The sequence below is a fragment of the Mauremys reevesii genome, linkage group 22 (genome assembly GCF_016161935.1).
Source record: "Mauremys reevesii isolate NIE-2019 linkage group 22, ASM1616193v1, whole genome shotgun sequence".
NCBI classification, from domain to species: domain Eukaryota; kingdom Metazoa; phylum Chordata; order Testudines; family Geoemydidae; genus Mauremys; species Mauremys reevesii.
Genome location: NC_052644.1, coordinates 12,444,271 through 12,456,416, shown reverse-complemented (window position 1 = coordinate 12,456,416; position 12,146 = coordinate 12,444,271). Strand labels below are relative to the sequence as shown.

Here is a 12,146-nt window from a genome sequence, read left to right as displayed (position 1 = left end):
TTTTCCTCAAGAAAATCCTGACATTCTGTCAGAAACATCATGTTCTTAAAATGCTATGCACATATTGGTAATTACTAAGAGGTTTTTATGGAATTCTATGGAAAGCATACAGATAAGATGGCACCAGAAACCTCTATTTTTATTTTACATTCAAAGATAAAGCAATATAAATTGTTGCAGGCTCAGAATAAATTAATAATATAAGATGCCAAAAAACTAGGGTCCATCAACATTTATTAAGAAAAATTATTAATCAAAAATTGCACAGCATAATACAGAAAGGACGAGTCAATCATTGTCAGCCCATTCTAAAGACAACAGTGTAGCTGGTCAAATTTACTCATGACTGTGCACATCCCTCACCTATATTTATACCTGACTCCAAGATTGCTTATACGATCTGCACAGATACATCAGTATAATATACAACATTATTTCCTTAGTCTTAGATGCTAATATGCCATATCCAGATAAACTAGTAGTTGGTAATAAAAAAAAGTTCATTCCTAGTTAATAGCTCTGTTTGTGAGAGTTCAATTTTGCAGATTCCAGTAAAGTTGCATCTGTTACATGGGAAGCCACCCCTGCAGCATTAGCAATGCATGTAACTATAATTTCACAGGCAATGATTTTCCACTTTGCCTTTCATCTGGCTGCAAAGCATTCTCTTACTTTGGTTCGGTTTGGTCAAGAGTGCCATGATGCATCAGGGGTCTTTGGGATTAGTTTGGTCAACAAAACTGAGCATCACAGCCATTTTAAATTTAATCCTCTTCTTTAATTGAACAAACTCTCATTGTTGTTTCTTTGTGGGAATTTTTAAAGAATGGATAAACATCTTCTAAGAATGAACAATCATTAAATGTGAACAACACAGACATATCAGTTACATTGAAAAAAGTCACCCGCCCCTCTGGGTAACTAACGTAAACTCCAATTTTCTTGGGCTTTTTCTGCACCATGACCCGGGTCCATGGGTCTGTTTTTGCCCAATAATCTCTCCCACTCAGACCCAGAGCCCAGAATCCCTCTTTAGGGGACAGGGAAATCTTTCCTTTTCTCTGTATAGATTTTCTGGCCACTCCCAGGTCCCAGTCAGTGCTGCTCGTGACATCCACCTCCCAGTAGTGCTTATCAGAGGAGAATCCTTCAGAACCTAACACACAGACAGTTGAATCGAATCTCTCTGGGTTTGGTGGAACGTTCTGAGGTTGGACTTCATGTTTAAAACACTTCTGATCCCCAAAAATGGAGAGGTTGGGGTGGGCTGTTCCTGCATCAAGAGTGATGTTATCTGCAAAGAGAGATTGGGTTTTCAAAAGCACTGGTCTAATGTCATTTTAAGCTGGGATAAGAGGAAGTTTTCAGGGTGGGCCCCATCCTGTACTCCCTTCTAGGTGGGAGTTTTGCCTGATTGAAGCCCGCTTGACAATGTTTTTATTGTACTGAAATGTATAAGAGTTGTGTGAGGGTCACACAAAACTGAAAGTGATTCTGAATTATGTGGTGGCATTCACTAGGAGGATATAGACAAAAATAGTTCAACCTTTAGGTGCCATTGTCATTCACAAAATGATTGCCTGACTCTGTAGGTATCTAAATTCCCTAAGCAACTAGATGTCCACAATTAAAGTGCCCAAGGTGCCTAAAGCAAGTCCTGACGTTGCCTAGCAGCTTGGCACCTAACTCATGTTCAGGCCCCAGCAGGATTCACAAAGTATTTCCCTGCCTAATGTGCTTTGGTGGCCTGATCCAGTAGTAGGAGGTTGCCACCCTTATGTGTGCTTAAAGTTTAGCCTTTGTTTGAATAGTGCCTTGGGAAATACATTAATCTCCAAACAGATGATCATAGAATCATAGAATATCAGGATTGGAAGGGACCTCAGGAGGTCATCTAGTCCAACCTCCTGCTCAAAGCAGGACCAATCCCCAACTAAATCATTCTAGCCAGGGCTTTGTCAAGCCTGACCTTAAAAACCTCTAAGGAAGGAGATTCCACCACCATCCTAGGTAACCCATTCCAGTGCTTTACCACCCTCCTAGTGAAAAAGTTTCCCCTAATATCCATCCTAAACCTCCCCCACTGCAACTTGAGACTATTACTCTTTGTTCTGTCATCTGATAACCATGAAAACAGTCTAGAGCCATCCTCTTTTGAACCCCCTTTCAGGTAGTTGAAACCAGCTATCAAATCCCCCCTCATTCTTCTCTTCTGCAGACTAAATAATCCCAGATGCCTCAGCCTCTCCTCATAAATCATGTGCTCCAGCCCCCTAATCATTTTTGTTGCCCTCCGCTGGACTCTTTCCAAGTTTTCCACACCCTTCTTGTAGTGTAGGGCCCCAAACTGGACACAGTACTCCAGATGAGGCCTCACCAATGCTGAATAGAAGGGAATGATCACATCCCTCAATCTGCTGTCAATCAGATCATAGAGAAGAAAATTATTGCACCTGTTATGTGGGATCTCTGAACTTTCCTATTGTCTTCATTATTGAACAATAAATATTTTAATGGGCTATCTTATTAATGAAAATAATGTTTTGTTTAGAACCTAGAGTGGGGGATTGAGAATCAGGACTCATGAGTTCTATTCCCCTGTTTAACATGGACTCATTGAGTGCGCTTGTTCAAATATCTTGAGCAGTCTCTGTAAACTGTGTACAGTTCCAACCTCAGTGAGGGATAGAGCTGGCTGGATTAAGATTTGGAAAGAGTTTGAAATTATTAGAAGAAAATTGCAGTGAAAATACAAATTACTATCACCAGTGTCATATGCTTATCTGCCATAAATCACCATGAATAGAGCTGTCTTTCATCATCCCCTTAATGATCATCACTTTAGTGTCACATTAATTTTTTCTATCATCACCATAATCAGCCACAATCACAAATCAACTGCCAGAACTAACTGCACCACTGTCTTGGTCAGTATGAAATGCCATCATGAGCCCACATATTTGACTCCTGGCCACTACTACCCACCTTCATCACCCCAGGAACATTATTCACCTTAGTGTGATTAATGGAGTCACCATCACCACCACCACCTCATCTGTGCTTTTAACCTGCTCCAAATCCTGAGGCCCTGACAGCATTTCCTCAGTCCTTACCCAGATCTAACTCTCACTGAGGGCTGATTTTGATCTCACATCTGTGCAAATTAGGAGTGACTTCACATAGATCCATGAAGTTACACTGGTGTGAAATTGGTTTGAGGTCAGCATCAGATAAGTTTTGCCTAAGTAAAGACTGTGTAAAAACTGAGCATGGCTCTCAGGATTTGTTCTCAGGATAGCAGCATTTTCTGGCATGATTCTAGTTTAGTTGTGTATTCATGCAATTATTTCTTAATGCTGGAAGAAATGTGTTTTGCGTTACCTGGTTTATTGCGAGCCTTTCTCCATTCTGAAATCAGAGGGAGAAACAACAGACATTGAATTAAAAGAGGTCCATATTAAAGGTTTTCCTAGCTCTGAAAATAGGATGTTAAAATAGACACAGAAAATCTCCCTAGAATGCACACACAGACATGGCTGCAGAAGGCCTTTTCTGAACTTTTCTGATTAGAAACCTGAACAGGGTATTGATCTGCCTAAGAACTGCTTTGTCTGTCCTGTACCTCAAGCCAATACCTCATCTCATTATGTAACCTGCTCTTTTTTGGACATGGTTTTAGTTTTTTTCTTATATAAACCAAACTCGCTGCCCCCTCCCCCCATCCCTTATAAACACCCCTTATGCACATCACCTAACATTCTGTTAACAACCATTCAGACCCCACTATTACTATTTATTTTGGTGGTTTGGGTGCAGTTGTACACCCCAAAAGAGAGAATTGCTAAGATTCAGGTCCACAAATGACTTAGGTGTTAAATGTCCTTCATTACAGGTAATGGGGTTAGGAACAGAGGTATTGTAAAATGGGACTCTACTCCACCCTATATTATCCTGGTGGGATGAGAAGCAGCCCATCTCTCACTGCCCTTGGCATGACCCAGAGGAACAGGCTGGGTGTGGTTCACTGCCTGTGGGAAGGGGTGGGACACTAGTAAGTCAGGCTTGACAAAACCCTGGCTGGGATGATTTTGTTGGGGATTGGTCCTGCTTTGAGCAGTGGGTTGGACTAGATTACCTCCTGAGGTCCCTTCCAACCAAGATATTCTATGATTCTATGATTCCAGGTGACTTCCCGCTGATTTACTTAGCAAAGTTACACCAGCAGGACCTGGCCGGCTGGGTCTCCAGGACACTCTGGGGTTGGATTTAAGGCTGCAACCCAATCACCAATTACCCTCCTTCTTGAGGGATCTCACAGCTGATTGGGAGACCCCAGGATGGAGCCTGAAAACTGGAGCCTATCACGAAGTAGCTTCCAAATCACTTTAAGCTCTCACCATGGTACCTCCTCCCCAGTTGTTCCTCTTACCATGATGATTCATCCGTGAGCTGGAGTGCTCCTACCCAGCTATTAGCTAGAAGAGTGTTACTTACTGGGAATCTAACTAGGGTAGTAGTTTTATCTTTAATTAGACTGTTAAGAAGGGCACACACATACAACACCAAATCAAATGAAACAGCCTAAAAATGGGAAAAAAAACTTGTTAGCCATTTTCAAAATATACTAAGCATTTAAAAGATTGTAAAATACAGTATACAATATACTGAAGCAATCGTTACATTACTTCCTACTCCTGGATGGGAAACATACTGAACTATTTTCTCTGTATGTGCTCATACTAAATAACACACTTTCAACAGTAACAATTTTTTGTGCAGGTGGTGAAACTTGGCTCCTTGATTTGATAGCCGAGAATGGGAGGGGGGTGGCATTATGGGGGTAATGCCCCCCCCACACACACAGTTATAGTGTCATTCAGAGTTCCACACCAATTGACACAGCAGTGTGTGCTCTCACTCCCTGTAACCCAGGGTCAACTGAAAAGGAGAGAAATAGAGAAAAGAAACACAGGTCTGCCTCCGAGCCCCCAGACTCCCTGGCCTCCTGCGAACTGGGGCCACTTTTGTCTGGGCCTTGCCTCAGGATGGGACCAGACAAGCCTCCACAGACCCAGCTACAATCACCCTGCAGGACTCATTGCTTCTCCCTGGCTCAGGGGCTGCCGGGAACTCCACAGCTCTGGGCAGTCACAGAACCCTGCACTGCAGGTCTCAAGGCACTATGAGGGGGAGTTACTAGGCTCCCACAGCTCAGACTTCCCTGCTGCCCCACTCACTCTTCCTGGCTGTGTCTCTCCCAGTCCCTTACAGTGAGGCCCTAATCCCCCAAATCCTCCCTGCTGCCCCATCTCTGGTGCTGGGTTAATTCCTCTCTATGAAGCTGTCTGAGTTCGTCCCAGCATCAAAGACAGTTTTCTGCTCTCTGCAGTGAGAACTGCCCTGGTGTTGGCTCACACTTATGTTTCTGGGTCACTGCGCAGCTACCCTGGGTCTCTCGCACAGTTCTTCCCCTCCTGTCCCTAGCCCCAGATCCTCTCTTCCAGAGCTGCATTCACTGTCTCCTTTCCCAGAACACATGGAGTCTGGTACCTGAGCTGGGCTTTCTGATCAACTAGGCAGCTGGGTCAATCAGACTGACTTGGGGTACCAGCTACTGGCCATTGACCCTGATCAGAAACTCTTTGATTGGCCAGAGGCCCTATCAGTCCCAGGATCTCAACTCCTTTTTGGCCCCTCTCCTGTCATGGGGAGAGGCCAGTCTTACAAATCTACCCCATTTTGGTAAGGTGCCCACTGTCCCCTTACAGCAGCATCTAACTTTTAGGTAGCTAGCCACCCTGTGGGATTCACAAGGCCTGAGTTAAGTGTCAGGCTCCCTATTTGCTGCATGGTATAGCTCGTAATTAATACATTAACCTATTATAAGAGACTAATATGTCTGATAAGTAATGGGTTAAAAATATCATAAGGTTTAAAGCTGAACTGCAAGAAAACTACAGGCTTAGACCAGTAAAATATTTAGCTTAGACAAATTAGGCCATAGGATAAGTCAGCCATATTATAAAAATGTTAGCATAAGCAAGTTAATAATAAATCTGATGAGCTTGTGTCTATGTTTGTGTACTGATGTTTTGAAGAAAAACAAAAAACCTGCTAAGTTTGGATAATAATATCTGAGAGATCAGTGAAAACCACAAGATGACAGTTGGTAGCTGAGGTGAAATGTTAGAAAACTATCCAAGTAGCCTATCAGGTGAACAATCCCCTACTAAGATTGTCATAGGTTTATTCCCCACTTTGAACTTTAGGGTTCACAAGATGGGGACCTGCATGGACTCCTCTAAACTAAAATCCTAGTTTAGATCTGGTTCTCGCTGCCACTAGTGTCTGACACACTCCCTGTTCCCCCAAAAACTTCCCCTGGGGAACACAGATCCAAACACCTTGAATCTCAACACAAAGGGAAATAATCCATTTCCCTCCTCCCCTCTCCTAGTACTTAGGAGAGATACCTTGATTCAAACTCCTTGAATCAACCAAAGAGGGATTCACTCTTCCCCCTCCCCTCTCCTAGTGCTTAGGAGAGATACCTTGATTCAAACTCCTTGAATCAAACAAAGAGGGATTCCCTATTCCCCCCTCCCTTTCTCCTAGTCCTTCGGAAAAATACCTTGATTCAAACTCCTTGAATCAAACAAAGAGGGATTCACTTTTTTCCCCTCCCCTTCCCCTGAATCCAAACAAGGGAAGAAATCAATCAAGTTCTAAAAAGAAAAGATTTTATTAAAAGAAAGAAACAAGTACACTATCTCTGTAATACCAGGATGGAAAAATCACGGGGTTTAACTTATAAAAAATGGAGAGACTTCCCCTCCCTCCTCCTCAGAATAATCAGAGTAACAGCAAACAGAAATAAAGAATTTCCTTCAGCAAACACACAATTGCAAATGTAGAAATCAAATTTAAGACTAATTTGCCGTTCTAATACTCACTATACTGGATAGTAGGAAATACTCCAGGAGAACTTGGAGACATGTCTGGCCTCTCTTAGATCCAAAGAGAGCACACAACTCAAACAAAGAACACAGACAAAGCCTTCCCTCCACAGAGATTTGAAATTATCCTGTCCCTTGATTGGTCTTCTGGTCATCAGGTTACTGAGCTTGTTAACCCTTTACAGGTAAAAGAGACTTTAACCCTTAACTATCTGTTTAATGAGCATTGGAGGGAATATTCATCACTTATTATAAATAGGGCATTTCCTGATCCTCCACAGGAGTAGGACACCTCCACTCTTCTGCAGGATTCCATATGAGTTTGAAAAAATTGGAAATACTGACGCTGGACACTTTCATTCTTTTAACCATTGCCATTTATGTAACAGTCATGTTAACTGGGGTTTTCTATGTGATAAGATTTTTAACAAAGGTGCCGATGATTAAATGTGATCATAGTTTTTTGCATGCTCCTCAAGTCTTCAACGATGCTACCCACATGGTGGAGAAATAGGTGTCTAACAATGGGCTCCACAAAAGCAAGCACACTCAGCAGGGTGCCACCTAATTTAGCCAGTGGAAGATGCTAAGCCCGGGAAGTTCACCAGGGAGTTTAGCAACTCACTCTGGGCTGGAGGGAGGTGCATCTCTCTGCTTGTGATTCACAGCCATAAGCTGTCTCCTGGAGTCAGGCATCTACTGCATATCTTACAAGTAAAGCAGGAGTGTGTGCTCAACTACACACAAAATGGATGGAGGGGAGGATACTCTCCCTTGTAAACTTTAGCCCAGTTATTACTGAACTCACCCAGGGTGAGGGAGACCCAGTTCTCACCCTCTGCCTGAGGTGAAGCAGGGCTAGACCTTGGATTTACCACTTTTCACCAGAATGCCATAATCACTGGACTGATGGGTATAGATCATGGCTGAAGCTGTGGCTAAACAACACTCAGAGAAGTTTGGGGTGGGGAGTTGGAGTGATTAAAGGTTCTGTTGCATCCCACCCTCCAATTGTGAGCTGGCCCTGGAGTGGGATGTTCCCACTGCACAGAACACATCAGCTTGAAGGATGCTCTAAACTGTTCTTGTCACTACAAGATCCCATGGCTAATGCACATGGCAGATAGTATGGATACTGAGCCATACTCCCTTTTTCCTGGCCACACCTCTTGCACTGGAACTGAAGGAGAGTGACATAGAGAGATGCACAGTAGCTGAAAAACATACAAAGTTTCAACAGTGCAAGGGGAAACCCCTAGAACTCAGATGCATTATTTTTGTGGAAGCTTGTGAACTCATAGCAGCGTGAATAAACTGCAATGTGGCTGAGAACCTGGAAGAAAACATCTTTTTTTCCACAGTAGTATATAAAATTTAAAATAAATATAATTTTTGTCTACTCAAAATAATTTTTCCAATTCTTAATACAAGCCATATCATGAAAAAAATTACATCATGAAAAATTAACACCATAGAAAAAAGTATGCTAACCTCCCACAAACACTCAAAGATAAAATGAACAGAAGAGGAGGCAAGGCATTATAGAATGTCCATACTGTACAATGCTTCTGAGCTTTGTACAGTAGCTTAAAGAGAGAATAAATACAAATATTCTAGGTGATGGATCAACTTGGTGTGAAAGGAAGTCATCACAATTCTGTTATGGGATTATAAAAAACATGATGAGTAATTCACTCTTCTTGGATTGAGCTAAGGCAATTAAATGAAGACATATATCTTTTAATATATTAATGTTCTTCTGAAGGATAATAGCAGCTGAGAAATAAAAGGGAACTTACCATATTCATTCTGGAGTTGGTCTGCAAAAGAACAGTGGGATTTTAATTAGAAATTGGGTGAATAGGTATGACCTTACTTCTCTGAAGGAGCTCTCCCTGCAGACCTCCCCAGTCATCAGCTGCCAGTTTTCTCATTCATCCTCTTTTTTATAAACCACATTTGAATGATCACCCAGGTTCAGGAATAGCTCAGAATCTTGCATTCCACAATGAAGTAAAGACCCTGTACTCTCACAAACCTGGAGACTCAGCCCACACCCCACTGACTTTCTCTTTACAATTGTCCTTCTCCCAGCCCCATGTTAAAATAGACAACATACTGATAGGCTTGAACCCTCAGTCTATACCAGAAATAAAAATGATACCCACAATCAACAAGTAATTTGTACTCAATCTGATAAAAACGAAATTAAAAATTCAAAGTAAACATAATATTCTCTTTCCCAAACTTGTCAAACCAACCAAATACCTTTCTTTGACAGGGTAACAAGGCTCGTGAACAGGAAGGAAATGATAGATGTGGTATATCTTGACTTTAGTAAGACTTTTGATACTGTCTCACAGGTGCTTCTCATAAACAAACTTGGGAAATAAAACCTATCTGAAGCTACTATAAGGTGGGTGTATAACTGGTTGGAAAACTCTTCCTAGAGAGTAGTTATCAGTAGTTCACAGTGAAGCTGGAAGGACATATTAACTGGGGTCCTGCAGGGATCAGTTATGGGTCCAATTCTGTTCAATATCTTCATAATTTAGATAATGGCAAAGAGAATATTTACTGATGATTCCAAGCTGGGAGAGGTTGCAAGTGCTTTGGAGGATAAGATTACACTGCATAATGATCTGGACAAACGGATGGCAGGAGAGAGATAACTTGATCATTGCCTGTTAGGTTCACTCCCTCTGGGGCACCTGGTATTGGCCACTGTCAGTAGACAGGATACTGGGATGGATGGACCTTTGGTCTGACCCGGTATGATCGTTCTTATGTTCATATGCATTTTTTTTTCTTTTTCGTGGGAGGGAGTTTGTGCAGCTAGAGCAGGATGCAGAAGCTACAGTGTGGCTGAGAAAATGGAAACAAAATATTTGTTGAAACTCATAGAATCATATGGACACTGCTTGAACCCTGAGCCTTATTTTTGGACGATTAAACCTTTTTCTTTAGCTGGTGGGTGTTATTAATTATGGAAATCATTTGAAGAAGATGCAAAACTTATCTCTTTTATATGTTGTGCACCTCTACGGAACAGTAATTCTATGAGTTGGATAAATTGGAGAGAGTCCAGCGGAGGGCAACAAAAATGATTAGGGGGCTGGAGCACATGACTTATGAGGAGAGGCTGAGGGAACTGGGATTGTTTAGTCTGCAGAAGAGAAGAATGAGGAGGGATTTGATAGCTGCTTTCAGCTACCTGAAAGGGGGTTCCAAAGATGATGGATCTAGACTGTTCTCAGTGGTAGAAGATGACAGAACAAGGAGTAATGGTCTCAAGTTGCACAGGGGGAGGTTTAGGTTGGACATTAGGAAAAACTTTTTCACTAGTAGGGTGGTGAGGAACTGGAATGTGTTACCTAGGGAGTTGGTGGAATCTCCTTCCTTAGAGGTTTTTAAGGTCAGGCTTGACAAAGCCCTGGCTGGGATGATTTAGTTGGGTTTGGTCCTGCTTTGAGCAGGGGGTTGGACTAGATGACCTCCTGAGGTCCCTTCCAACCCTGAGATTCTATGATTCTATGATTCTATTGTGTATGCCGAAAAGGATATTTAAAATCTATCCTTCAATTTCAGGCCAGATAGAAAATGTTCTAGGCTAGTTAAATAACTTTCAGTGAGCAAGAGCCCTCAGTGTTTCCATGATGGGGTTGAAAAGCAATCTGGTGGGTAACGATCTCTCCGTGGATTGAGGGGAAACAAGGAAATGAAGAACTAGGTGCTTTTATTAAAGAACTGTCTCTATGGGGGGAAAAACAGTTGAGAAATCTTACAGAACTTACCATTTAATCTACAGAGTTCACCTGCAAAAGGACAGTGTGATTTCAATGAGAAATTGGATGAACACTTCTTTACCTTCCCTCACTCCTTGTAGAACTTGCCAGTGACAGATGCTAGGTTTCTCTATCATCCCTTTTCCTGCACAACACATCTCACCCATCAGCCACATCTAGTAACAACTCAGAATCTTGCTTTCCAGAATTAACTAAAGCAAAGGCCCTGGGCTCGCACAAAACTGGAGAACCAGCTCACTCTCCACTCACGCAGGGTTACAGATGTCCATCTCCCAGACACTTATTGCATCAGACACCTCAGATACACTGCTTGAACCCTGAGCCTGTTGACGGAATGATTGTGATATCCACAAGCAACGAATAATTTGCGATCAGTTTGATTAACACTAAACTCAAAAATCAAAGCAAACCTACCATTCTGCATCTCAAGCGCCTCTGAAAGAGTAAGAAAAGAAAAATATAATGTCAAAATAATGCAAGTCTTTCAATATGCAAACCCATAGCAAAATTAAAAGTAAGGAACACACTCCCTGCCCTACTTCGCTTCCTTTGTGACACACACAGAAGTCTGCACAGCATCTGGGAGGTGTGATTCAGCACTATGAAATCCAACATCAAAAAGGGCCTGAGCTCCCTGAACTGTTTGCTGCTCAGCCCCTGCCACAAAGGGCCTGAGCTCCCTGAACTGTTTGCTGCTCAGCCCTACCACAAAGGGCCTGAGCTCCCCTGACTTGTTTGCGGCTCAGCCCCTTGCCATAAAGGGCCTGAACTTCCTGAACTGTTTGCTGCTCAGCCTTGCAGCAGAAGACCTGAGCCCTAACTGACTTTTGTAGTATTGCTCAGCCTTGCAGCAGAAGGCCTGAGCCCTAACTGACTCTTGTAGTATTGCTCAGCCTTGCAGCAGAAGGCCTGAGCCCTGATTGACTCTGATAGTGTTGCTGAGCTTTAAAGGAGCCAGGCAGAACCCTCGTGGGAATGGCGGGCCGGTGTGGCTCCCCTCCTCCCCGTGGAGGGTTGAGCCCCGGACCCTCACGTTTACATCCCCCTGTTATTTAGTTATACATGGATGTATTTCATTTCATTTCTTGGAGGCCGCTGAAGCCACCGGACAATCCCATCTGTACTCACTATTCTTTTCCTGCAGTTCTCCTGAAAAAGGAAATCAATATTTCAGCATTCACAAACGGGCTCCATCCCACCTTGGAGGCGGGCAAAGAGCTTATATGAGAATGCGAGGAAATGTACAAAAGGACAGTCGCAACACTGTTGTTCATTTCTTCGGAAATGGACAAAGGATTCAACTGCCCTTTTCAGCTCTGCATACACACACAAGCCACGTCTCAACCAGGGCCTCTTGTTACGCCATTCACCGAGGAGGTGGGAG

The 12,146-nt window shown here is 42.8% G+C and overlaps 1 protein-coding gene across 1 annotated transcript; it reads right to left on the bottom strand.

Moving 5' to 3' along the window:
* Positions 1-487: 487 nt before the first annotated feature.
* On the bottom strand, positions 488-11,186 carry LOC120388846 (butyrophilin subfamily 3 member A1-like). The gene is made up of 4 exons (XM_039510938.1): positions 11,177-11,186; positions 8,756-8,776; positions 3,382-3,408; positions 488-1,294 (listed from the first exon to the last, which is right to left on the bottom strand). The coding sequence occupies exons 1-4, from the start codon at positions 11,184-11,186 to the stop codon at positions 765-767; spliced, it is 588 nt and encodes a 195-aa protein (XP_039366872.1). The 3' UTR covers positions 488-764.
* Positions 11,187-12,146: the final 960 nt, after the last annotated feature.